General features: G+C 34.5%; 1 protein-coding gene across 14 annotated transcripts in view; it reads left to right on the forward strand.

Annotated features, from left to right (window-relative positions):
- The window catches only part of XRN1 (5'-3' exoribonuclease 1), a 43360-nt gene that overhangs the window by 12479 nt on the left and 6040 nt on the right, over window positions 1–24841 (forward strand). For 5 of the 14 annotated variants that reach the window (XR_010071772.1, XR_010071775.1, XR_010071774.1 and 2 more), the window contains exons 16-43: window positions 459–628; window positions 1509–1629; window positions 1724–1822; window positions 3286–3389; window positions 3899–4030; window positions 4788–4950; window positions 5416–5529; window positions 6002–6100; window positions 6264–6379; window positions 7266–7412; window positions 7772–7861; window positions 8931–9066; window positions 9794–9850; window positions 10511–10643; window positions 11770–11839; window positions 12987–13212; window positions 13880–13981; window positions 14667–14762; window positions 14997–15111; window positions 15633–15697; window positions 16095–16205; window positions 16589–16714; window positions 17035–17191; window positions 17512–17690; window positions 17908–18021; window positions 18103–18220; window positions 19220–19371; window positions 24086–24223. Coding sequence is in view for 8 of the 14 variants with exons in the window: in XM_063339982.1 (XP_063196052.1) it covers window positions 459–628; window positions 1509–1629; window positions 1724–1822; window positions 3286–3389; window positions 3899–4030; window positions 4788–4950; window positions 5416–5529; window positions 6002–6100; window positions 6264–6379; window positions 7266–7412; window positions 7772–7861; window positions 8931–9066; window positions 9794–9850; window positions 10511–10643; window positions 11770–11839; window positions 12987–13212; window positions 13880–13981; window positions 14667–14762; window positions 14997–15111; window positions 15633–15697; window positions 16095–16205; window positions 16589–16714; window positions 17035–17191; window positions 17512–17690; window positions 17908–18021; window positions 18103–18220; window positions 19220–19371; window positions 19572–19862 (3603 nt within the window). In the remaining 6 variants the exon portion in view is untranslated. Of the gene's footprint in view, window positions 1–458; window positions 629–1508; window positions 1630–1723; window positions 1823–3285; window positions 3390–3898; window positions 4031–4787; window positions 4951–5415; window positions 5530–6001; window positions 6101–6263; window positions 6380–7265; window positions 7413–7771; window positions 7862–8930; window positions 9067–9793; window positions 9851–10510; window positions 10644–11769; window positions 11840–12986; window positions 13213–13879; window positions 13982–14666; window positions 14763–14996; window positions 15112–15632; window positions 15698–16094; window positions 16206–16588; window positions 16715–17034; window positions 17192–17511; window positions 17691–17907; window positions 18022–18102; window positions 18221–19219; window positions 19372–19571; window positions 22620–24085; window positions 24224–24841 lie in introns of those variants that run through there. The other 9 variants (XM_063339982.1, XM_063339988.1, XM_063339989.1 and 6 more) reach the window with 7 other exon arrangements.

Raw genomic sequence — 24841 nt, forward strand, 5'->3', positions numbered from 1 at the left:
CAGAAAAATTTTGCTGCCTGGAGAGTAAGGCTAGATTAAGTTACCACAAGCAACATTAGCTTCAAGTGTCAGAAGCCTTAAGTAAGGAATTTGTGCTTCTTCTTGTTTGTTCGAGCTTCTAATCAGCTATTCAGATACTTAGTTTCACATTTTTTGAGAAAAAATAAATCTATTCCTATATACATATAAAAATACAGAATGTCTGTAAGTAAAATAAACACTTGAAAAAAAAGCCCAGTCTTTTTACAGAAAATCTCTTCATATGAACACCAGTAAATGGGTAGAAGACTTTTATGTACAAATCAAACAGTAAAACATTAATGGAGAGGAGTAAAATAGTAACATCTTCCTTTTGCATATAGGATAACAGTATAACTAGAAAAGTGCCATTCCCAATGTAGATGTTTGTGCTAATTTTTGTTGCTGGTTTCACATGTGCTAATTTCTCTAAAATTTAGAAACGACTGCTGCAGGCCATGGAAGCCTGTAATAAGTGCCTAAAAGAAGAGGAGAAACGAAGAAATACTCACAGTGCTTGCTTAATGTACTGGTATGACAAAGAAGCAGAATTCCAGTACTTGTCACCATGGCCAGAGAAATTCCCTGCAATAGAAAGATGTCATACCAGGTAACACTGGCATAACTATTTTAGAGTAGACTAAAAGTAGTTAGAAAACTTTTTATTAGCATTTTAACCAAAGCTTGTATATGCCAGTATATACACTAAAAAATGTAAGATACTGAATTAGATGTGACTTGTGCATGGCACAATAAAAGTATCTTTCCCCTTTTTCAACTATTACTTTGCAAAACAGATGAGCCAATGCTAAGTCAGCAAGAACACTCTAGAGAATTGCTAAACTTTGTATGACACAGAGGATGAGACTGGTACAAATATCTGATAATAGTGGTGATTTATCAGCACACTAATTCCAGACCACTTTTTTTAAAAAAAAAAAAAAAAGTAGTAAGCATTTGGATCCAGTGCAGAGTGTTGAACAGAAATGTGTGGTTCACTTTCCTTTCACTGAAAGAAGCCAGCTTTATTTAACACAGGCTGAGGTTTCAAGATTAAATGGAAACACAACCTTAATAGTAGTCAAACATAAAGCAGAACAGGGGAGGAACGCCTGTTGCAGGATTACACTCTGTGAAGAATGAACAGTTGTGAAGATGAGTGTTACTGTATGGAACCATTGCTGGTTTAGAAGAGTGAAGTTGTGAAGATGAAAGATGGAATCACTATGGAATCACTGCTAATTCAGAATTTGACAATAACAATGAATTAAAATAGCTTGGAGTTTTGTCTTTTTCTTAGTGAGTAGTCTCTTTGCAGCAATAGCATGTATTTTTATAGTCCTTTGTGTAGATTCCAAGTGGCTTACATTAATTGCCATCTTACAGGAAAGTCAAACAGTTTGTCAAGTAATGAATGTTTGAATGAGCAACAAGTTTCTGGAGCTGGAGGTCAATTTGTATGAGCAAATGCTGTACTACTTGTTTTTTAGGTATAAAACAATACCTTTGGATGCTTGGCATGTAGAAATAACCCACAATAAGATAACTAAAATGAACAAGAGTGCATTATATTTTTGTGGATTTCCTACTTTAAAGCACATTAAACATAAGGTAAAAGATTTCTCTCTTCTGACATTTTCAATTGCATTTAATAGATAACTGTAAGAGTTCAATTAAGTTTATGTGCTGTTTTGTTTTTACCCAGTTCTATCTTAAAAAAAGTGGTGTACAGGTGTTTCAGCAAAGCAGCCATGGAGAGAACATGATGTTAGAAATCATAGCTGATGAGAACTCAAAAGAACAGGTAAGCATTCAGTTTCGAACAGAAAAACAAAACAAAACAGACAAAAAACCTTGTCATAAAAAGACTGAGTTTGTTAAAGAGACAGATTTGAGATGGTGGTTATGTATATCTTCTCAATAGTATATTATAGGGGAAAACATTTAGAGTAGTACTGAAAAAGTTTAAAAAAATTTAAAACCCAAGCATTTCTTAAAATAGAGCAGTTAAATATGTTGAATAGTTAATTCAAAAGATAATCTTTAGATTTTTTTAAAACTTTATTTAGCTAGTATTAGTGTATTAGTTCACACTGAAAGCTTTTGTTGACTATTGGAGTCAATAGTAAAAAATAAAATTCATTAGGATTAAACCACTAAATTTTTGCGGTGAACAGTCTAGAATTTTGGGAATCTGCTCAAAGATTTAAATTTGTTCTGGCTTCAGAAAGTCTCCTTAGTAGAGTTTCTGGCATTTCTCTCTGGTAGCTCTCAGGTGTTCTCAGGTAAGGAGTTGGTGAGACTCACTCCTGACTAATTAATAGTTGGAATTGGTATAAATGCAAGGAAGCAGAGTCTCCAGACCAGTGCTCCTTGTCTTTTGTGTAGATGAGTTATGCAGACACTTTTTCCTTTTTAATCATTCCCTTTCATCAACAAACCGGACTTACACCTTCCAATTACATGAGACTGTTTGATAGAGGCATTAGGAATTAGTCATTGATGGAGACATTAGGAAACAAAATATTTTTTCTAAATCCTTTAAAAGCCAACTCTATTTCATAATTAAAAACATCAGGTAGCAAAAGACAAATCCAGAAAAACAAAAAAAGTTTTGGAGATAAATAATTAAAGAAAACCAGGAAAGGAGAAAGGAGGAAAACTGTAAGATAGTATTTTACAGTAGAGAGATAGAGTGAGTGAATATTGAAGATACACAGCAAAGGGAATTAAATAAGCCAAAATAATAGGTTAAAAAATAGCAGAAAATCATGGAAAAAATAGAACATGATGTGAGACTAAAATTACAGGTGCTAGTAAAGTCGTGGACATAAGTGCTGTTTCTTTATTTCAGTGAGATACAAAAGTAAAATTTATGGTACAGAATATTCCACTAATCTCAAATTGTCAATTTGATTATAGTGTCCCAGAGGCACAAATAGTTCTAAGTGATTTAACAAAAAAAGGACATAGTAACCCTATTCCAGGAATGCAAATCAAACCAGGTCTTAAAACTAACATGTGCTACATGTAAAGAGCCATGTTTGGAATACATTACTTTGTCCTGAAAAATGAAATAGGATTCTCCATTTCTAATTGGAGATTATGTAATATGTTTCAAAACAGAATTTAATATACTGAGCTTTTTATTCTGTATGAAGACCTGTTCTTTAACTAGAGTAGATGTTACTGCAAAAACAGTTTGAAAATATTTTAACAAAAATCTTTTAATATTTTAAACAATTAGTAACTTCTTTGTTTTTTCAGATGGTAGAAAATGTTGCCAGCTTGGTACTTGGAAAGCGTGTTTTTGTTAACTGGCCACACCTTGAAGAAGCCAGAGTTGTTGCTGTGTCAGATGGAGAAACTAAGTGAGTGACACTTCATAGATAGCTGTTTGTCATCTTTATTGTTTTATTCAAAATAAATTCCTTATGTTGTACAACAGTTCGGGTTTTATGGTAATACTTGCTAACAGCAAATTAGTCCAGAGGTATCGAAGGTGGAAGAAGCTTTGTTTAACGTTATTCTGAGGTTTGGTTATTTCTGCAGAAGTCTAGTTCTTCAGCATTTTGCTATAGATGTAGAAGTTTGGGGGAGCTCATCCTTAACTTTGAGGGGAAGAAGGCATACACAGAAATCCACGCAGGATAATGAGAAAGAGAACTTTTCTATAAAATCTTCCTTTCAGCACGTGCACTGGTATTTTTTGTAAAAGATATGCTGCATGTCCTGTTGTGGAAGGAGTAGAGAAAATGGTGCTGCAAGTTTTCCATGTCCTTAACAAGTAATTTCTAACTATTTTAAATTTTGCTCACGATTAGTTATGTCTAGATTAATCTTACTCAGTTAAATTCGTATCTGTCATAATATTCTCAAGGTTTTATTTGGAAGAACCACATGGCACACAGAAGCTTTACATGGGAAATGCAGTGCCCCCAACTAAAGTGGCATACGTTGGAGATAAGGAGCAAAGCATGTGGTTAAAAGAAGTTCAAGGCATTTCAGAGCAGTAAGTAACTTTGAAAATTAAAGTGTAACTTTGCGTTTTATAGCTTAGCTGTGTTTTATTGCTGCATTATACACCTAAGTAGCAGAGAAGAACTGCTGCATACTTGATGATAAAGGTTAATGAGTCTGCTGGAATTAAAAAAAATAAAACCAGCATAAACGAGCTTATGTTGAAATTTCAGAATACATGGTGTTAGTCTCCAAGGTGTTTAAAGTTAGATGCTGTTACAAAAGAATTCTCAAATGAATCAGTTTCAGTATTTACTCTCTCACTCAATTTTCCGTTCTGGTTTTAGTAATCTCTGGTTGTAGGAAGCATATAGAATGGAGTCACACAGTATCAAGTTACAACTTTATTAGCTTAGCATTGTTAAATTTGAATACAGCTCTTGCTCTTCTAAAGTGTGAGTGCCCAGTGGAAGACAACTGAGTTACAGCAGCTTGCCATTTTATTATCTGTCACTTGAGTTAACTGCGTTAATTACCTCTAACCCTTCACACTGTAAAGGTCAAATTTAAATTAACATACTTAGCTATGTGATGATAGCTGTGCAACAATAGATAAATGACTTGTTAAGCCATTTATTCTGGGTATTTTTAATAAAACAGGAAGCAAACTACTAGAATCCTTTTGTTAAGAGAAGTTGTTTGGTTGGGGTTTTTTTTGCTTTCTGTTTTTAATTTCAAGAAATTAATTCCACCGTCTTGGTTCAGTTCTGTTTATTGTAATCAATCTAAATGTTCTATTTTGTATTCAGCTACCAGAGAAGAAAAGGAATAATTATTCATGAAACATCAATAGTTGTGTATGCTCAGTTACTCACCGGTAATAGATACCAACTGAACCAAAATGGAGAAGTTTATTTGGAGAAGCAGTGGTCAAAACAAGCTCTTCCTTTTGTTTACCAAACTATTGTCAAGGTAAACACACAAGTGCAGTATGTTCTTGCACATGGCTCCTTACTTCATTGGGGCGGGAGTACGGACTGGGAGGAAAAGGGCATATGTGCCTTTAAAACAAAAGAATGAACAAAAATAAGCATCTTAATGTAATTTATTGTATAAAAAACCACAGTGTACTTAGGCAAGTATTTTGTCACAAAACGTGGGGCTCTTGCACAGTTTAGAGATCTTTACTGAAAAAAAGCGTTTTGTCATCTTTTAATGGTGGTACTTTGTATGGAGTTACAGTAGCGTTGCTCTATGAGGTAGCATAGCTGCTTGTGCTAACAGCATTTGTAATACAGCATTAACTTCTTTGCTTTCAATTAATTATTTCAGACTCAGATAATGTTAATTAAAAAGTCCATATAAATAGATGCTTTTTTAAAATTCTGCTGGAACTGAATGATATTTAACATTATCAATTTTGTCTTTTTCATGTAGGATATCAAAGCCTTTGACTCTCGTTTTTCAAACATCAAAACTTTGGATGACTTGTTTCCTCCTGGAAGTACAGCCTTTATGCTGGGTTCTCCTTACTACGGCTGCATGGGAGAAGTTAGTTCCAATAATATTTTTTTTTTTCCCTAAATTTCTTTATTTGCAAGCCCAAAATAATCTAAGATATTGTGGCAGTAGTGGTCATTTGCTAGCTAAAATTTTAAAGCAAAGATTCCTTGATGGTTTAGTCAGAGGAGGAAGGGGATTCTTCGGCTTTCCCGACCAATTTTGCTGGCATAACAGGAAAAAGGTAGCATAACTCCAATGCAGGATTATTTTTATTAATTATCTGGGATAATTTGCAATAGAGAGAGTTCCCATTTTGGACCATTTTCAGTCATGGATTCCTGTGATTTGTGTTTGGTTGCCTCTATGAGGAAGCAGTGTACAGGTCATGGCAAGGTGATAAATCCCAAAGCATCTTTGCGCCTATTGCGGCAAAACTGTTGATAAAGTAGACTACAAGGTCTAGTATCCAAAGACTTCTCTTTCTACGTAACATTTTTAATATGTTATGTTTCTGTCCAAGGTTCAAGATTCACGTGATGTGATCACAGAAGGTAGAATTCGTGTAGTTTTCAATATTCCATGTGAACCCCAGCTTGATCCCTTAATACAGAACCAGCATGTAAGTGCTTTTGGTTTTCTAGTAAAAGCTTAAACAAGGTGTCAAATATATTTTGCAATGGTAAATGTCTTTAAGGGATGCTTCCATATTATTCATTTGCCCTTTGTGTAAAAATCCTTATCCTTTGGGAATTGCCAATATTTTTTGTTTGTTTGTTTTAAAGAAATATTCTGTGAAATACAATCCTGCATATATTTTGGCCAGCCGTCTTGGAGTAAGTGGATATCTTGTCTCCAGATTTACAGGGAGTATCTTTATTGGAAGAGGATCAAAGAAAAAGTAAGTTCTCTTTGTGAATTTTGACTGTAGAGAAGCTTCTGAATTCTAATACAACTCTACAGAATTTCTGCTATATTTAAGTGCTGTTCTTATCAGATGTATAACTGTTTTGTGATGTGAAGCTTTCTTTAAAGTATATGTGCTGTAAACTAAACTCATATGCAGTGTTTTTCTCTCCTGTCATAAACTTCTTTTTAATTTTTGTTTACTGGAGACTTGTTCTGTTGCTTTTAGAATCATAGAAAGACATAAATTGGCTTTCCTGGTTAACTACTTGCATAATTAAAGCAGGAGTTTGAACTGACTTTGCCACACTGAGAATAAAAAGTGGAGTTGGGATCTAACTTCATTGTACTTATCGTTACTGCTAGTATAAAGGGATAATGATTGTACCTGTAATTTTCTTTGAAGAACTAGTTAAGACTAAACTGCTTATAATATAAAAGGGAGGCAATCCCTATAGTTCATTGAATGTCAGAATTGTGGTTTCCTAGGATAGTTCACTAAAGAAGTGATTGATGCATGAGCATCTTCTTGTGATTTAACATGTGCATTTGTTCCCCACTGATTGTTCAAGGACATCCTTCTACTTCTTGGTAAATGCCAGGTAGATTTTGGCTTATTAGATCTCAATTAAGGAAGAAATAAAATATTTCCTACCTTCCTTTGCAATAAGGTATGGGCATGCATGTGGACAGCTGCATAGCACAGTTTATGTCCTGTAACATTTACAGCTGTTGCAATTCTAACAAGTGAACAATACAGTGAATTTAATTTTTCTGTGGTTTAAGGCTGAGGATGTATGTTTATCTGTCTGTTTGTTGTTTTTTTAATGTTTGTACACACATATATTATTCCAAGTTAATAAACTTTTTCTTATTTCCAGTCCTCATGGAGATCACAAAGCAAATGTGGGGCTAAACCTGAAGTTCAATAAGAAAAATGAAGAAGTTCCTGGCTATACTAAGAAAGTTGGAAATGAATGGATGTATTCTTCTGCAGTAGAACAACTACTTGCTGAGTATTTAGAAAGGTAAATGTTGGATATGAACTTCATCCAAATTATCCACCTTCATATTGGCCTTTGGATTTTGTCCTCTGGACACAGATCTTCTAAAAACTGATGAGTTTGCTTCTGGGGATTGCTTTGTGGAATTTCTTCTACTCCAGTATTCTCCTTCCAACAGTCCTTCCTTTCAAGGAGAAGTATATTTTGGGATAGAGGAAATCAGCTTACCCTTGCCAAATGAACAGTATGACACTAAATTAAGTAAAAAATAATCTATCTGGGCTCCATAAATTTTGAAGCTCATCAAAGTTTGTTTTGATGAGGCTTTTTTGTGGTCTATACGGAAGTGAAACTAAGTTTGTCTTCCATTTATTCATTTTTAGGGTCCCTGAACTATTTAATTATATAGCCAAGAACAGCCAGGAAGATATCTTCTATGAAGATGACATTTGGCCTGGAGAGGATGAGAATGGGTAAGCCATCTTTCTCTTTTTTTTTTTTTTTTTTCTTCCCCTCCCCCCCCGCCTTAGAATAAGTAGAATAAAGGCTGACAACATTGTGAAATTGGTGATGATCTTATAGTGGCTGTTATGTAACTGAAACCTTGCTGTTCCTTGAGCAGCAAGGTTGTTCAGTGATGACTCTGAAAAAATTATCAGAACGGTGGACATTCCAGTTGTGGAGTTCAAGTCTCTGTCAGTCTCCCATCTCAAGTCCAATAAATGAGAAACCAAATTTTCGATGGCTACTTCATAATTCTTGCTTTTAACGTAACCTTCAGTAAGAGTAGTTATGAATAGTCACAAAGACATCAAAAGATCATTCTGGAAAATAAGCAATAATTATTTTAATTGCTTAAAATCACTTTGAATTGGAAAAATAAAGTGTACAGAATTTAAAGTACTTGGCACATTTTCAGTATATGTTCAGTCAGTTTCATGGGAGACAAGGAGCAGCCTTGGTTCCAGATACAGTATAGTAACATTAAAAAAAAAAAAAAAAAGCTTTTATTATTAGCTAGTAAGCCCTATTCATGGGCTTGAGTTAGTAAGTCTGCATGATGCTGCACTCCTACGACTCTTACCAGGCTGATATACCATTGTGGGACTCTTCTATTATAAGAATCACAGGTTTGTGCTCCATTTTACCAGAGAGGCGTACCCCGAAGTTCTTTCTTACTGTGTTGTGAGAAGCAACTGGTTACAGAATCTTTAATCGCAGCTGGACGTGGTTAGTTGGTTGGATGCAAACATAATTTACTGAATACTTTTTAAAATAATTTCATTTTTTAATTTCGTTTGCTTTTGGCTGCGGCAAAACTTCAGGTTAGTTTTGAAACAGTATTGCCCAATTCAGTTAGTTGTTTGGTTTTTTTCCTAACCTCTATTGTAGACTCATGCAGAACTCTTAAATTCTATTACTTTATGAATGTATACAAGCATTATGCCTGTATCATAATAGTTGATCGATTAAATCGGGTAACGTGGTAAAATACTTAGTTTATCCAGTTGAAAGTTTTAATTCATGTATCTCTTTATTTAGAGCTGAGAAAGTTCAAGAAATTGTTGCATGGTTAAAGGCACATCCTGTGTCTGCTTTGTCTCGCTCATCTTGTGACTTGCAAATTTTGGATGCAGCCATTGTTGAGAAAATTGAAGAAGAAATAGAGAAATGCAAGGTATGCAGCTTGGCATCATTGTGAGCAGGGGTCAACCGAAAAGCAGCTGCTCATTATTTTCCAAGTTCTTGAATTAGAATAAGACAATTGAAGATCACTTGTCATTCCAAAGAAAAAGAATACAGAATGTAATGTAATATCTGAATTTTTAATGTGAATTGTCCCAGAAATTCAGAAGAGCTTATTATTAATCTTTTTAATTTACTTTTTGAGGCAATTCAGCAGCATTAGCCCATACTCTGAACTCTGCTTTTTGGTGATTTCAAAAAGGAACAGGTGTCAGTATATGTTCTGAAATACTGAAGTGGTGTTTCTAAGTGCAATACGAGCCGTTCTTCCCTTACAGTTTCTCTTTGGTCTGAGGAAAACTAGAAAGTTGTTTTCTGAAGGCCACAGATCAAAAAAAGGGCCAAGGAAATTACTAAAGCAAAAGTGGAAGGCAAAGGCACATGAAATAATGGGCTCGTTTCTTTGAAATTATTTGCTAGGACGTGATAATAAAATTGGTGTGAATTCAGTCATTAGCCAAACAATGCAAAAGCGCTCTGGTAAGAAATCAGTTGTGTTTTAAAAACTGGACTTAGTCATCCTAAAGACTTCATGAAAGCTGTATACCTTTATCTAAAAGAAATAATTCTACATTATCTTTCCAGGTGTTTTGTTGTGCCTGAAACCCAGTCTTTGTTCCTACGCTAGTTTGAAATGACTTTCTGTTCCTTTCCTTTAGCAGAGGAAGAGCAACAAGAAGGTGCGAGTAACTGTGAAACCCCATTTGCTGTACAGAGTAAGTGATATGAAAAGGTTTGGTTTGGGTTTTTTTTTTTAAAGTTAAGCTGTCAAGATCATATTTATTTTACCTAAACTTACCAACTTTCTAAGAGTGGGATTTTAGGACAGTATTGATGGAAGAAAAAGTTTTATGATGTCTTCTAGAAAATCAATTTGAGAACAGTAGCTTGTCTCAAAAGGAATTTCTAACTACAGTCTTGGTCATCTGTTATACTGACTTTCAGTTATTTTCTGCCTCCAGTCCTTCATGCTTCTGTTGTTCTTATTGGCTGTGTAATGAAGGCAAAATAAAACTAATTTGTCTCTTCTTCCCTCTTTGTTTTTTGTTCGGTTCTTGGCATATGACCAACTGGTCATCTTGCCTGTATTTCAGATACCCATGTTACTGATACAGTCACGTTACACTTAATGATTTTATTTTGTCTAAATTGATCCCCTTGGTCTGTCTTGGATCACTGTTCTCAGGCAGAACCAGAAACTTGCAAGAAAAAAATGAAAGTTTGCTTTGTGTCTGGGAAAGGAAGATTCTTTGTTCTTAAACAATTTTTTTCAGAAAGTTTGTTTTATAGTGTGTTTCAGATATTGTTATAAATGCATTTTCATTGTATTCCCTATTTTTTTGCAAATATTAACATAGTCTTTTGGTTATTGTCAGCCATTAGAACAGCAGAATGGGGTTGTTCCAGATCGAGACGCAGAGTATAGGCTGTTTGACCGTGTTGTGAATGTGAGAGAAAACTTTTCCGTTCCAGTTGGTCTTCGAGGTACCATTATAGGCATAAAAGGAGGTAATATTTTCTTCATAATTGTAGCATTATAGCTATATAACAGCTCAGCTAGTGATGTGAAAGCAGGCTTCAGAGAAGTGTTTTGTATAATGGTTGTGAGCGCACAGAAATTTCTCACCTACAAAGCATATGCAGCTTAAAGCTGCTAGTGACATATTTACTGTTTGGAATTAAACCTACAGGTATTGTATTTTAATTTCATTTGTTACACAGCTGTACTTTGAATAAGAAATTACCCTTTTTCCATCTTGATATGAAGAAGTCAAGAGAGATCAATGAGAGAGAACACAGGCTGCAAAAAAGGAACAAATGATGTTATGGGAAGATAAGCAAAGATAAGAGAAGCAGAGATAAAAGCAAAAATATTAGCCTTAATACTTTGAACAACAAATTTTATCAAATATGATTTGTCTCAAATTATTTTATTTCTAATTTAGTTTTTACTCTGTGATAATCCATTTCTTTTAAATGTCATGGATTTATACCTTCTTTGAGAAGATTATCCATAAATCTATTTCAGGTGAAGAAAAGGATTTACCGAGTCATAATTGGGTGTAACAGTTTGAGATCTAGTAATAGAAATTGTTTTTTTACCTGACATTTAAGTAGTTGCTTTCTCATCCAGTTTGCATCCAGCAGAATCTTGAATAGACTAGACTTGAGTGCAGCTTTTTAAGAGTTATTCTTTTCTACATAATGATTATATACTAGTATAATTTTAGAAGAGTATTAGTCTATAGTTATGCAAGAAGGTAATGTTAAAGCTGTCAGTTTCTGACTGCCTAAATGTAAAGATGGCTTGAATCTCTTTTCTGGCAATTCCTGACAACTGTGACATACTGCTATAAACTGAAGTTCTGTTAATGCAGGTTGATAAGTTGTTATGCATGGTACATTTCCGTTAAAAGTGTATCTAAAAGGACAGGCATGTATGACTTTGAGAATAATTTATTAATTGCTGTTAATGAAATAACACATTTAAGGCATAAAGAATGTTTTGTTGCTAATTAGTTCGGTTTTGGTCTTTTCATTATTTATTGCATAACTAATATAGATATTTACATAGTTTAGATGAAAACAGCTACTGTTACGTACCTAGGATGACATTTTATTTCATTATCTATAGCCAGTAGAGAAACAGATGTGCTCTTTGAAGTTTTGTTTGATGAAGAATTCCTTGGAGGCCTAACTATAAGGTTTGTGCAGGGGGGTTCATAGTCATCTCGTTTGTTGGTATAGATTGTGTGAAATTGTTGCCTTTGGTTTGGATGAGTATTTTTAATGCCTCTTTTTAAAAATTTGTTTCTCAGTGTTGGGCAATTTTTATTTCTCTTGTGTTTCTTTTTTCTTGTTGAGTAGGGATAATTTTTATAGAGCTACTATATTTTGGAAATGCTCTTTTGGGTTGGTTTTTTGCATATTCAGGAGTTTCTGTTTTGTAGAAAGCAAATATGAACCAGCAGAATAAAGCACTAGATACAAATGTCTTTCTAAAATGAATATGTAGAAAACAGGTTGTTATCATGTTTTTAATATCTAGATTAAAAATACTCAGTAATCATCTGCTCCTCTGAAGGAGGGACCCTGAGCTGTCAGTAATTGATACTTAGGCACTAAATTCCACCCACAATAAAAGACCTATACTGTTCTTCAGGATGTGGAGGCATGGTTAATGCTTTTGTTTTAAAAAGTATGATAACTTTTCTGTATTTAAGTAAGCAGGTAAACTTCTAAGTGCACTGATTTACCAGGCAGGCTTCATTTTACTGTTAGATAAATTAAGGGGGTTTTATGACAGAAATTAGAGGAGAATCTTACATATTCCCTGTGTTTAGCAAGCATAGCGCAATCCTATCCCTTGCAAGAGCATGTCCTGTAACACAGATAACTTTCAGTATTCAGAATCATAAAGGTAGATATAAAACTGACTAAATGCTGCTTAACTTCAGTTTGTAATTCTGCTACTGGCTTCATTTTTCTTCTCAGAAAAAGAAAAGAAAATTATTTCCTGGTTCATAATTTTTTACAGAACTATGCTATAACAATTCACTCATCTTTAAAATTTCTTTAAGCTCAGCACTGAAAGGCCAATATAAACGCAAGAGTATTAGTAATTACTGTTGTTTTGTGGGTTTGACAGACAGAGGCCAAAGGGGAGCACAGTGGGATTAACATTGTTTGTAATGGTACTAGATTTCAATAATGGATACAGTTTTCAGCCTCTGCTGTTCAAACTGGAATCATTATCTTTTGGTATAGAGGCAACAGTGTTGTTAAATCGGATATATTGAAATGTCAATAATTAAATGACATGAAACAACTATGTAATTTGCTTTTCTTAAGGTGCTCACCCGCCAGAGGTTATCGTCTGCCATCAAGTGCCTTAATTAACCTTTCTCATGGTAGTCGGTCAGAAATGGGAAATCAAAAACTGACGGCCATAGTTAAACCTCAGCCAGCTGTGAATAACTACAATTCTTATGCATCTGATCTGTCATCTGTATGCTCGCAAAAAGTGCATCTCGGAGGCCTCAACCATTCTCCTCGCTCTCTTTTTGTTCCTACTCAAGTAAGACTTTTCTTTCATTTGTACAACAATGTTTTTCTATAGAAGCTGAATTATGACCATGGTTATCTTCATTGGTACAAACAAAATTTAATTTTTATGCCAGTATATTAGAAGTACGATAATCTTTATCTTGGAGAAATGAGTTAATCCAATAATGAAAGGCACCAAAAGTTCCTTATTGACAGTTGTTTCACTTTGAGTTGCTCCAGTTGCATTGCTAAGACACAAATATTTAGTTCAAAGCAGTTGACACCACATTTGGTGTCAACAAAAAGTTTGTTTGGGCAGAGATGCAATTATTTCCTTAAAGCTCTGTTCCAAGTAATGCTTCCTGTGGGCCAAGCTGTTCCATGCTCAGACATGATTTCTGTGTCAGTTTTGGTTCTTGATTATGATTTACTTTGTTTGAAAATACAGTACAGGAGGAAAAATTACAGGTGAATTGGGGTTTTCATTGGTTTAATTAAACTTTATTTTTTAATAAATTAATTCTTTAAAGAAAAATAGCTTAGTGGTAACTTCATGTTGCTGCAGGTGTGTTTGAGAAGAATTGTCTCACGTTTTTGAAGTCTATACAAATTCTTTTGGAAAGTAGCTTAAGGCAATTAAACACTTCTGGGTTTGGTTTTTTTTTTTGATTGTTTTTTTTTTTCTCTTAATGATTTAGCAACTGAATGGAAGACAGCATTACAATCTCAGGGCTGAAAATCAGGGCAACTCTAACTCACCCCAAAAGGGATCATTTCTGAGTGGCAATCAGAAAAATAAAGTGAGTATTCTGACTTGTTTAGTATTGGACCCAAATGTTTCAGTATTCATTTTGGCCCCTATTTAGAGTGGGAATCCTTTTTGCATGATTAATAGATAGCTTTGTTTTAGTCCATCAGATGTTTTAGTCCGGATACAGACTGGAGCAGAACTCGTCCCAGTACTTGAATGAGTATAATACCCTGTGTTATCCTAGTTTAGACTCTAGATTTTCAGAAGTGTTTTTTACGTACCTGTAATGTTGTGAAGCAATTGAGCCTGATTGATAAGGCCTTACAAAATAACGCGTTAATAATAAAATTTAAGAATGCTACCAGTGTGAGAGCATGCTTTTGAAACCATTTTGAATTATCATCTGTGTTTAATTATACTCAGTGATCTTTCCAATGTTAGAAACTTCTGTTAATAACAAAACAAAACCAACCTCAAAACAAGCTAAGCTCATTTCAGTTTAATAGTGATTCTTAGGAAAAGTTGTTATGTAAATACAACCCACCGCAGTAACCTATTTCATCAATCAGATACCTGCAAGTTCTACTAAGTGTCAGTATGAAAATTTCTGCCAGCTGAAGACTGTTAAACTCGGACCTTAGGATTTTTGGAATGTCTTTGTTTATGATTAGCTGTTTAAAAGTTGAGTTTATAGCTGCTGAATTTGTTGGGGGTGCTGTTTCTTATTTTGTCAGGCACAGAGCAAGCAAGATGATGAATTCTGCAGCATATGGCAATCATTGCAGAGTTCTGGGAAGTCTCACCACATCCAGCAAAACATGCACGAGAAGGTTAGTATATAAACTTTAAATAGATCCCTGGGTTCAAAATATGAAGGTACTTAATTATATACATGAGTTCATTACATCAGAAAACTTTCTAGTCAATGTTACGTATAAATCCTCTGGATGAAAATACTGTTACGCAGGGTATGCGTAGCACTGGAAAGAGGTAGTCATAAGGGACTTCTATGTAAATGATAGATACATAGTTTTCTCGTTAAGCTTTGATGTTTGAAATCCTAGGGTGCAGTTCTACCTCAGGAAATCAAGCTGGGAACTGGCAATCAGTTCTATAAGCCAGGATTCAATGACAGCAGCTTTAAAGGTCAGCAAAGAAAACAGGAGCCATATAAAAAATGTAAGTACTATAATTAGAAACTGTGTTGAGAACTACTTGCTTTATTTGATCTTTATTGAAATGGCTATTTAATTTTTTGTAGTTATCAACAGAAAATAATTATAGTTATATAAATACTACACTGCACTTGTTATTGTGAAATAATGTTCCTGGTGTGCATATCAGGTTATTCCACACTTAGTCCTGAGCTTTTTAATCAAGCTGTTCTGCATTATGTTGATTTTTCACCCATCTGATACAAAACCAAAACAAAAAAAACTCCACAACTTGGCTTTGAAAATTTGCTTGTGATCACATTTGTAGAATATAAGACTAGATGTATTATTGCATATCCTTCATTTTATTTTGTCCTACAAGAAAAGCATACACCAAATGACCGATAAAGTAGGAATTAAATATTTGATGCACCCTTTCAAATTAATTCAACTCTGTGTACTTTTATGGAGTTATTAATTTTTTTTGAGTCCTGATTGTTGTTATGGTTTTTAAGAGCATTTCAAAATAATGCTTTTTTTTTGTAGTTAAAGAAGATTCCAAAGTTACAAGAGGTGAAAGTCAGCCACATAATAAAATATCAAACAAACAGGTAATCTGTTCTGTACTGAGTAAATGTATTCTTTTCTTTTCATTTTACTCTGATGTAATTCATCATTTTACATATTTCTCTTTAACTTGCATCTTATTTGATTCTTTTACTGGGTAAATTTTATTTTGGAGGTTGTTTTTTTTTCTCTAGAGATTTTATAGACAGAAAATGGAAGTGTGTAAGACGTGTAATGATGATACCAAATGATTTTCCTATTCCTCTCGGACTCTAAAAGATATGCTGTAATGGGAAACACAAGCGCTAGGTTTTCAGTAAGCTGAAATCCTCTAAGAATATTAGCTTGTGAAAGCTATTTGCAGATGCATTTCTAATATGATGTGTTATAATGAGTAGTGGAGTATTAGTATTCAATAATAAATGCTGCAGTTTATTTCAGAATTTTGCAGGTGTGAATAAGTACAATGTCAAACTTCTGAAGAGGAATGAAAGTCCCAACATGCCTGTAATTCAGAAGGCTGCAGTTGATGGTCCCTGTACAGGTGGAAAGGTAGGATCTAGATAGTTGATTTTCTTGTGCTTTTTGAATAACTTCAGTTTCCAGTGCACTTTGTTGTAATTATTCCTGGTCAGTTGTGTGCAAATTCATGTTTATAACAGATACAAGGCAAACCTGTATAACCTCAATCTTTCTTTAAATCAGTTCTCTAGTGGTCAATACTTGCATCTTTTTGGTATGCAAAACTTGATAAAAACAATCTCTGGATACCTGTTCACAATCTGTGCAGACAAGACTGTGATATGCCTAAGCTAAGAGGGGAAAAAAAAATCCTGAATAAGCATAAAATTAATCTCAAACTAATATACCCTGCCTCTTGCATCTGCTTGTGGTATACTAAGCTAATGTACCTTTTTTTTTTAATTTATATTAAGAAGGACAATGGACTTGAAAGCCTTTTAGCTTCTTTGAAAATTTCCAAAGAAAATGAAGTGCAGACTTATTCCAAGGAAGCAAGAGCTACAAATGAAGAACATCTGTCACCACAATCATTTGCTATGGTCTGTATACTGCAGGAATCATTACATTGCAATTTAGCATCTGCTGTCGTAGCATCAATGCTTCTATTTAAAGAAACTCCATGAAACCTCATACTGCCTTTTTAAACATATTGATGAGCTTTTAATTAGCTATTCTCAAAGAAAATTAACAAACACACTTGTTTATGCTAAGATGCTGTTATCTGTGCTTTGATAAAATGTAACTGATAGTAAAACAAAATTTCAGATTTTGTTACTGATTATGATTTTCAGATTTAAGTAAGAAAGTAGTGTTATCTGAATGCCTTCATGTCCCTGAATGGTTTATTTTATTTTTAAAGAAAGGAACACAGATGCTCAAAGAGATTTTGAAGATAGATAGCTCTGACCTGGAAACAAAGAATGAAGTGAAATCCCAAGTTCATGATGTTCCTGCTCCCCCTAGTAGACAGGATTGCCATGGAGCTGCCTTGCAATATAGACAAACAAAAAAAATGGGTATGTTTAGACATCATCTCATAGTTCAGAGCTTCACCTTGTAGGGACATTTTAGAACATAGTTAACAATATAGTACTGAATTTCTGATAGTAATTACTGATTAGTAATAACGTGTCCATCTTCTTCAGTTCTAATTCTTTACTCAGATCAAAAAGTCTCTATATATCATCTCCTGGTTTTTGTTAATCAGATATGAAAATACCAGGAAAAGAAAATGATTTTTTTTTTTCTGCTAATAACAAAGTTGCTATCCTTTCAGTGGAGGAAATGTTTGTGATACAGCTTTTTTTTTTTTTTTTTTTTTTTCTTCTTTCATCAGCTGCTTATATGAACAAGCCTCATAGTACTGGAGGCCCTCAGAACACACCAGCACTAGAAACTGGAGGTCACCCTTTTGCTTGCCCACAGCCTGCACTGTCTACTGTGTCTGAACTTTCTCGTATTTGTTCTCTTGTTGGAATGTCACAACCAGATTTCTCTTTCCTAAAAACACCACAGGTAAAAAGCTTTCTCTGCAAAAGTTAAAGTTCTAAACTTTGTTTCAACTGTCCTATATTAAGCATTTGGACTGAGCACTGAAATCTATCTAAAAATCAACCCAAGCTCCTTTTCTTGCCTCTTTTTGAAAACAAATAAACCAGGCCTCTGTTTGTGTCTCATAGTTTGTCTGTCTGCAGTACAAATGCCTTCAAAAAATCTTATCTCGTTTTTCTAGACCATGACAGTTTGTCACATAAAATTATCGAATGGTTTGTTGGTTCACGGACCACAGTGTCATTCTGAAGCTGAAGCAAAGGAGAAAGCTGCACTTTTTGCTTTACAGCGTTTGGTGAGGATGCAAAGAATCTTCTAAAATCTTTGTCTCTATTGCATTGCATCTGTTTGTAATCCTCCGTTTCCTTCATCATAGAGTTCTATAGGAATAAACTTCCCTTTGCCTCCACCTCCACCAGTGTTTCCAAATTACCAACCTCTGGGGGTTCCTGTACCACCTGGATCTATTCCTCCAGTATTTGCACAACCCCCTGGTAAGTACTTGGCTAGTACACATTTCAAATATTGTTGTGATATCCTGCAATTGTAATAGTTCTTTATATGGAAATTAATGTCTTCCAGAAAGCTCCATTTTTGGTCTTTGTTTATGTAGTTGTTTGTCTGAACTGCTTTGAAAACAGTTCATTAACCTCTTCTCATCAATATGCAAATTAATTCAATGCAAAGAATTGCGTCTTTACCAATTATTTCTTTTCCTCAAGATTGTATTTGTCCATTCAGTCTTAGTTGGTTTTTGAGTTGTTTTTTTTCCTCCTTCAAAACAATAGTAATTAGTTCAAAGCTGATAGTCCCAGTCCAGAATTTGTAAGCAATCTTTCTTGATTTTCTACATGGATTTTTTTTTTCCCCGTATAGTTAATGGTTATCCATGCATTAGTGTTTTTATTTGCCTATTATCAAGTTTTATTGAAGTACTGCATCACAATCCTGTTGTACGCTGCCAAACATTAGCCTGGTAAGTAACCCCACAAAAATTGCTGAAAATCCTGGTGTTTCTGGTTCCCATCTGTTTTGTATTCTAATAAAGCTCACATTCACAGCTAGTAATTAATGAGTCAGCACCATCGTAGCATCCTATACAGCAGCTGCTACATCTCTTTTCCCCAGGGTCTCTGTATTGTTGACTTGTTTTAAAAGAATGGCCTAAACTCACAGCCTTCTACTAATACAGTTGACTCAGCTAAGGACGTGAAGATCTTAAGTTAAGTGTGCTCTGAAACGCAGATGCTGTGACTTAGTGCTCTTAACTGCTGTCATCTACGTGTAGTTCTGTAAAAGCAAAATGGTTTGTTTGGGATTTTTTTTGATAATAAATAAATACTTATCTATTTTCAAGTAAGTATGAAGAATATGAGGCTTTATTGGGAAGAGAAACAGCATGCGGACAAACGTAGCTGGAGTGCTTTTGAGGTCTTGGGGAGTTGGTATCCCTTTTTTGAGGAAGGAGAGCTAAAAGTTACTTATTTTCGCAGCTAATATAATGCCTCCATCATCTCACATGTTTGGTGCGGTGTCCTGGGGAACTCCAGTGCCTAAACATTATTATGCTGGCTCCTATCCAGGAAATGTGTCTCTTGCGGGAACTATACCAGTTGGTTCTCACAACCAGTTTATACCTCTACAGGTAAGATTGGCAGGTTTGTCTTAATATTCTGGTTTTGTAAAAAAAGTGCCTAGATGATGAATGCGACAACACCCCCACTGTGAAGCACTGTTTAGTATTAGAAAATTATTGTAAAACATTATATGCATGTTTTCTGAAAGTGGAATATTTGCAGTTTTTTGAGAATGCATTCTGTTAAATAATATTTATTTAATTTAAAGGTAACTAAAAAAAGGGCTGCTAGCAAGAAAAACTTTGAGCTCAAGGAGTTTCAGAGTTCCCCTCAAGCTGCACCACTAAAGAATGAACAGCCAGTGTCTTCTGACCACATTCAGCAAGATAGCTCTTCAGCTCCTTTAAAATCTCCTCAAGCTGCTCAATCCACTGTTTCATTTCAAGACAATGTGGCTACTCCAAGTGCTCCTCATAACAAATCAACACCAAACACTTCCAGCAAGCGAAAGCCAAGAAAGCTGGCTGTCAATTTTGGCGCACCAAAATCTTCAGAATAAATATGGTAGCTAGGTGTATTTTATCTTTAACTCTTCCCCCACTGTTATGTTCTATCATTTAAAAAAATCAGAAATCTCTATTAAAAAGACCAGCCACTTTAAGTATAATATAGAATTAAATCCATTTTATTTGCTATTATTTTCAAGTTGTTACGAAGACTATAAAAATTATGTTAAAACTTAATTATTTTGACTTAAATTAGCAAAAGCCAGGAAATGCTGAGTTAAGGTTACCATGCCATCCATTGTGCCTAGGTTTCTGAACAGTGGCTTACAGACTATACCGGGTAAGCAGCAATAACAGTGGCAACCTTAATTCAGAATTGCTGTGCTTTTTGGGAGGGATATGGTGCGGTAATAAGTTGGGCATCAAACATTGCTTAGTATGACACTTTGTATTCTAGCTTATTTTTAAATAGCATAATAAGGCAGAAAGGAAAAATTATTTAAATGCAGTTTTCATATTGGCTCTCCAGGTCATTCTGAGTTGAATCAGTGTGACTACAAACCTAACTACAGCGGAACTGCCAAATTCGCTGTAACTATGAACTGCTAGGATTTGTACCAGAGGGCAACAACTTTACAACTTTCAAAATGTAGGTATTACTGTATCTCTAGTACTAGAGTGGCAAAAAGTGGTTGCTGATGCAGAATCTGTTCCAGGAGACCAATTTATAGGATGTATTGAATAAAAAAAATACATCTGTGAAGTAGACCTCTTTGGTAAAGTATGTTTAATTTTTTTAAACTAGCAGCATTATCAATTTCATTGTTTTCTGATGATAAAATAACAGATATCTACTGCAGATCTGCATATCCCCCTAAAATGCTAGTGATATCCTCATTTTTTTCTAAATTATAAAAATGGGCAGAGTTTAAAGGTGTCCGTTTGTGTATTATGGCTGTCAAAGTAACGTTTAATTAGAGTCCATTTCAGACAAAAAGTTGACTTTCATTTTTGAAGGGAGCTATGTTGTAAAAGATGTAACTCCATCATTCTTAGTTCATATAGGAGAAAAAGAAGGCTGAAAGGTCCCTGTACTGTTTTTAACCCATGTGTTCCGTTCTTTTAAGAAATGTTCAGTCTAAGAGAAAATTCGAAGCCTCAATTGGTGCTGTTTACTGATGTTGATTAAACTTCATTTTTCTTCTTTATTCTAATCTGTTCCAGAAAAAATACTTTTCTTCTAAGGCCCAGGAAGCTTAGAAATAAAGCATACTTTAGTGATTCATTTTGTTGCCTCTGTTGGATCTGCAAGTCTGTAGACTTTCTTTCAGTTCCCCTACCTTGTTCTTTGCCTCTGTTTCTTGGTCTAGTACCAAGTTTCACGTTGTTACCATGTTATGGGATTTTTTTTATATTGATTTCTCTGAAACTAGTTGTTGCTTCAGCAGTATTTGTTAGAATAGCAGCAAGCCCTATAAAAAGGATCACAGAGGTAAAAACAAGGTTAAGAAATTTCATTTTGTTTTACTTAGCATCACAAACCTTGTAGAATATTCTATATTAAGTCTTAAAATACCTTGGTTTTGTTTTTCTATTTATAGACACCTATTCTCAAGAGTTTGAAGCCATATTGTGTGAAAGGAAAGTTTTATGTTTTGGTGATTTGTTGTCGTTAGCAATGCGAGACTGATGCGATGCTGACACACCAATATTTTAGAAGTGTTTATGTGAAATTTAGTTGTGAGACACAGATGTTATTCCCCCATAGACTCTATGAATTATCTGATCATCAAAGATCTGTCTAGAAATTCCTGTGATGGAAATGAGGCTGCATTAGATTCTTGCATCGCCTAATCTCCCAGACTCTAGTCTCCTTTAAACTTTACCACAAGTGTCATCATAAAAGACTAAGCAGTTGATGATTGATAAACATATTGTAGTTTCTGTTGGAATTCTGAATTTCCTTGAAATTACAGAATTTTGACATATCTGGATAGACAATTTATGCAGATTTTTTAGAAACAAAGTTATGAAGGACACTGTATTCTTAACACCAGTAAACACAGCAATTTTTGTTATTAATTAATTACTTCAGACTTAGACTTTCTCTCCCTCTTCAAGTAGAATCGCTATATTTATTATATGTAGCTGGTTAAATACTTAATTCTGTAGCTGCTGCATATTGTATTAGTCCCTGGTTTTTAGTTTATATAGTCTATGATACTGACTGCCTGGTGCCCAGTTAATTACAGTTTTACATGTCCCGGTAGATGTAACATCTGCATTGACCTATGCCATGTCCCCTATGATTTCGGTTTTTATATTTTAACAAAGTGATTATGTTTAATTCATACAGATATAAATTTAAGCATTTGTTTTTCTCATAGATATAAAGTATTTTGTAAGCACTGGAGTTTTTCATTAGATCTTATACAGAGCAGTATTTTACTAAAAATCCAAAAGGGAAGACTTTTATGTGCGCGTTTTTGTAGTTTCTGATTTTTTTAAAATAACTTTTCATTGTTTATCTGCCAAGTGAAATGTTTTAAATTTGCATATGAATGGATACAGAATGTATTTTTTGTGCTGTTTAGTGTTAAGTGTGCATTTGCAGATTTTTAGCATGTAGTTGCACAAAGGACTGTGCAAAGATATTTTAAAATATGAATATATGATACACTGAAGGAAAAACATTCGTAAAAGTTAAATGCTATATAAAACTTTAATGCAATAGAATAATTTTATAAATTGTGTCTGTGTCTGCTTGGATTAAATATTGAAACAAGAAACATTACTTATTTTCACTGTTTTATTTTCAAATACTATATGGGAACTTCTGTATGCTCCAAACCAAAATTTTAAGATATAAATTAAATCTCATGAAGACCAATTTCTGTGATTCTCAGAAGCAGCAACTGCCCACCTCTGAGCTGTTTCTTGATGGCTTTCAACTACTACTCAATTAAAGATAGGAAGCTTGTTAAAAACGTTGTCGGTAACTAGATACTCATCTTCCAAAATTTCTTTGGCCTCTGTCACCCATTAGATTTGAAAAATAATAATAAAAAAAAGCTAGAGAAAAGGCAGTAAGATTACTTCCCAGCAAATTCAGTCCTAGTGGTTCGTTCTTAACAGGGTGTAGAAACAGCTGAAAAATAGGAGCCATGGGTACCTGGAAGTATTTGACACCCCAATGGGAAGCCTTTTTCTGTACCTGGAGCAAAACATTGTGCTGAGATTTTTGCCACAGTAAAGAATAGTTACGTCGCTTGTAACGAGGCTTCTAAGTGAAGCATAATGACAATCTGCACTAAAACCAGTATAATGTGTTTGAATGTCTTCAAGAGACAAATGGCAAGTTACACTTCATAATTAAATTTTCTCATCTCCAAAAATAGCAGGGTTTTTTAAATTCAGAATTGCCAAATTAATGTTACTAGATTTTACCCTTATTTTAGAGTGGGTAAATAAACTTCACCTCTGTATTGTGTATATATGCCATGTGCAGAGTTCTCTTATCTATAAGATTATGTTCAAACTGTATGTGGTTTTCCCTTTTAAAGCGTAATGAAGGCTGTAGTCATGCCAGTTAATTCTTAGTATCTTTGGTTGTGAGTTATGACCTTTGTTAGGATCTGTCTTTTGCCATCTGCAGCACCAGCTTTTCATGTAGAGAGATGTTATTTCCCTTCTCGTAGATTATGGTATGAATTAGCTTGTTTAAAGCAACTAGTATAAAGAATGGAGTACACTCTTAACATGACCAGCTGCTGCACCTTTGTGCAACAATATTCTGTATAGAACAGTCTGGTTGGTACATACATTCAGGTCATATTACTCAACATGAAGATACCAAGATACAATCTTGCATTTCGTAAGCTGTCTTCAAATTAAGTCAGTGGACTTCTCAAGTACTGCAGTTATCCTGCATGGCAAGTTCTGCCTTGTTACTTTTCCTGTCTTAATATATAGCACTAAAGAAAATTAAATTAAGTAAAGGGATAACTTTTTAAAATTTACCAGTTTGTGTGTAATAAATCTTGCGTGGACACTCCTATTCAAAAAATAAGTGACTTTTGTTCAATTTAGTTTAGTTCATCTGAACTACTATATGGATGACCCCTGAGAGTGAGGAATCTCAAAGAAGGAATAGTTATTTACAGTAAGGGACTTTTTTAGTCTTTTTATTTGAGATGTGATCTCCATATGTATTCCATAATCAGCCTTCCTTACTACTGAGAGACAGTTATGTTCTTCTCTTTCTGTCTCTGGAAAGGGGACACAGTGACACCAAGGGCATAAGGGCAGTCTGAATACACACTCTTGGCCAAAAGAATCCAAATTCAGGTGCATGAGGACCCATGAATGTTGAGACTGTAACTGATATGTATTTCGAAGAATCGGATATCGTGAGGTAAGTAGCTCCTGTTTTATTAACAAAAGAATCTGTGGTTCCCACAACAGTTCCTTATTGCTTCCAGTTGTTAAGAGGTTGTTTACTCTTTTTCTGTAGTTTACAAATTTCCTGTTTCATTTCTGCTTTGAAAGACAATGCAAATCAAAGAGAACAGAAGGAGTCGCAGTGCCATCAAGTGCAAACAGTAAACCTGATTCCTGTTATTTGAAAGGGGAAGAGAAAGCATTTTTCATTAAAGCTTACTGCTTTTTCTGGCAATACTTGGTCAGTAAGCATGACTGCATCGGCGTTCCTTTGTGAAAGTTGATAATCGCCCTCAGTCCTGTATTTTGAGTAATGGCAAGAAAGACAAAGGCTGTCAATAAAAAGCCAAAATGTAATTTCTGTGCCAGTAACAATAGCAATAAAAATCAAAGTTGGCAACTTTTAGCATGTTGAGGGTACAGAGTGATCTATTTCAGTGTAACCTATGCATGTTTTACATTTAGCACTAATTTGGGATAAAACGTGACATTTACTAATAGCTCCTGATGTTTCTTCTGGTACATATCTTTTTGAAACAGCTGAAATGCAATGTTTTGTCAGTCATTAAGGCTTAACTCAGCAGGGTAATGG

The sequence above is a fragment of the Chroicocephalus ridibundus genome, chromosome 6 (genome assembly GCF_963924245.1).
Source record: "Chroicocephalus ridibundus chromosome 6, bChrRid1.1, whole genome shotgun sequence".
NCBI lineage: Eukaryota > Metazoa > Chordata > Aves > Charadriiformes > Laridae > Chroicocephalus > Chroicocephalus ridibundus.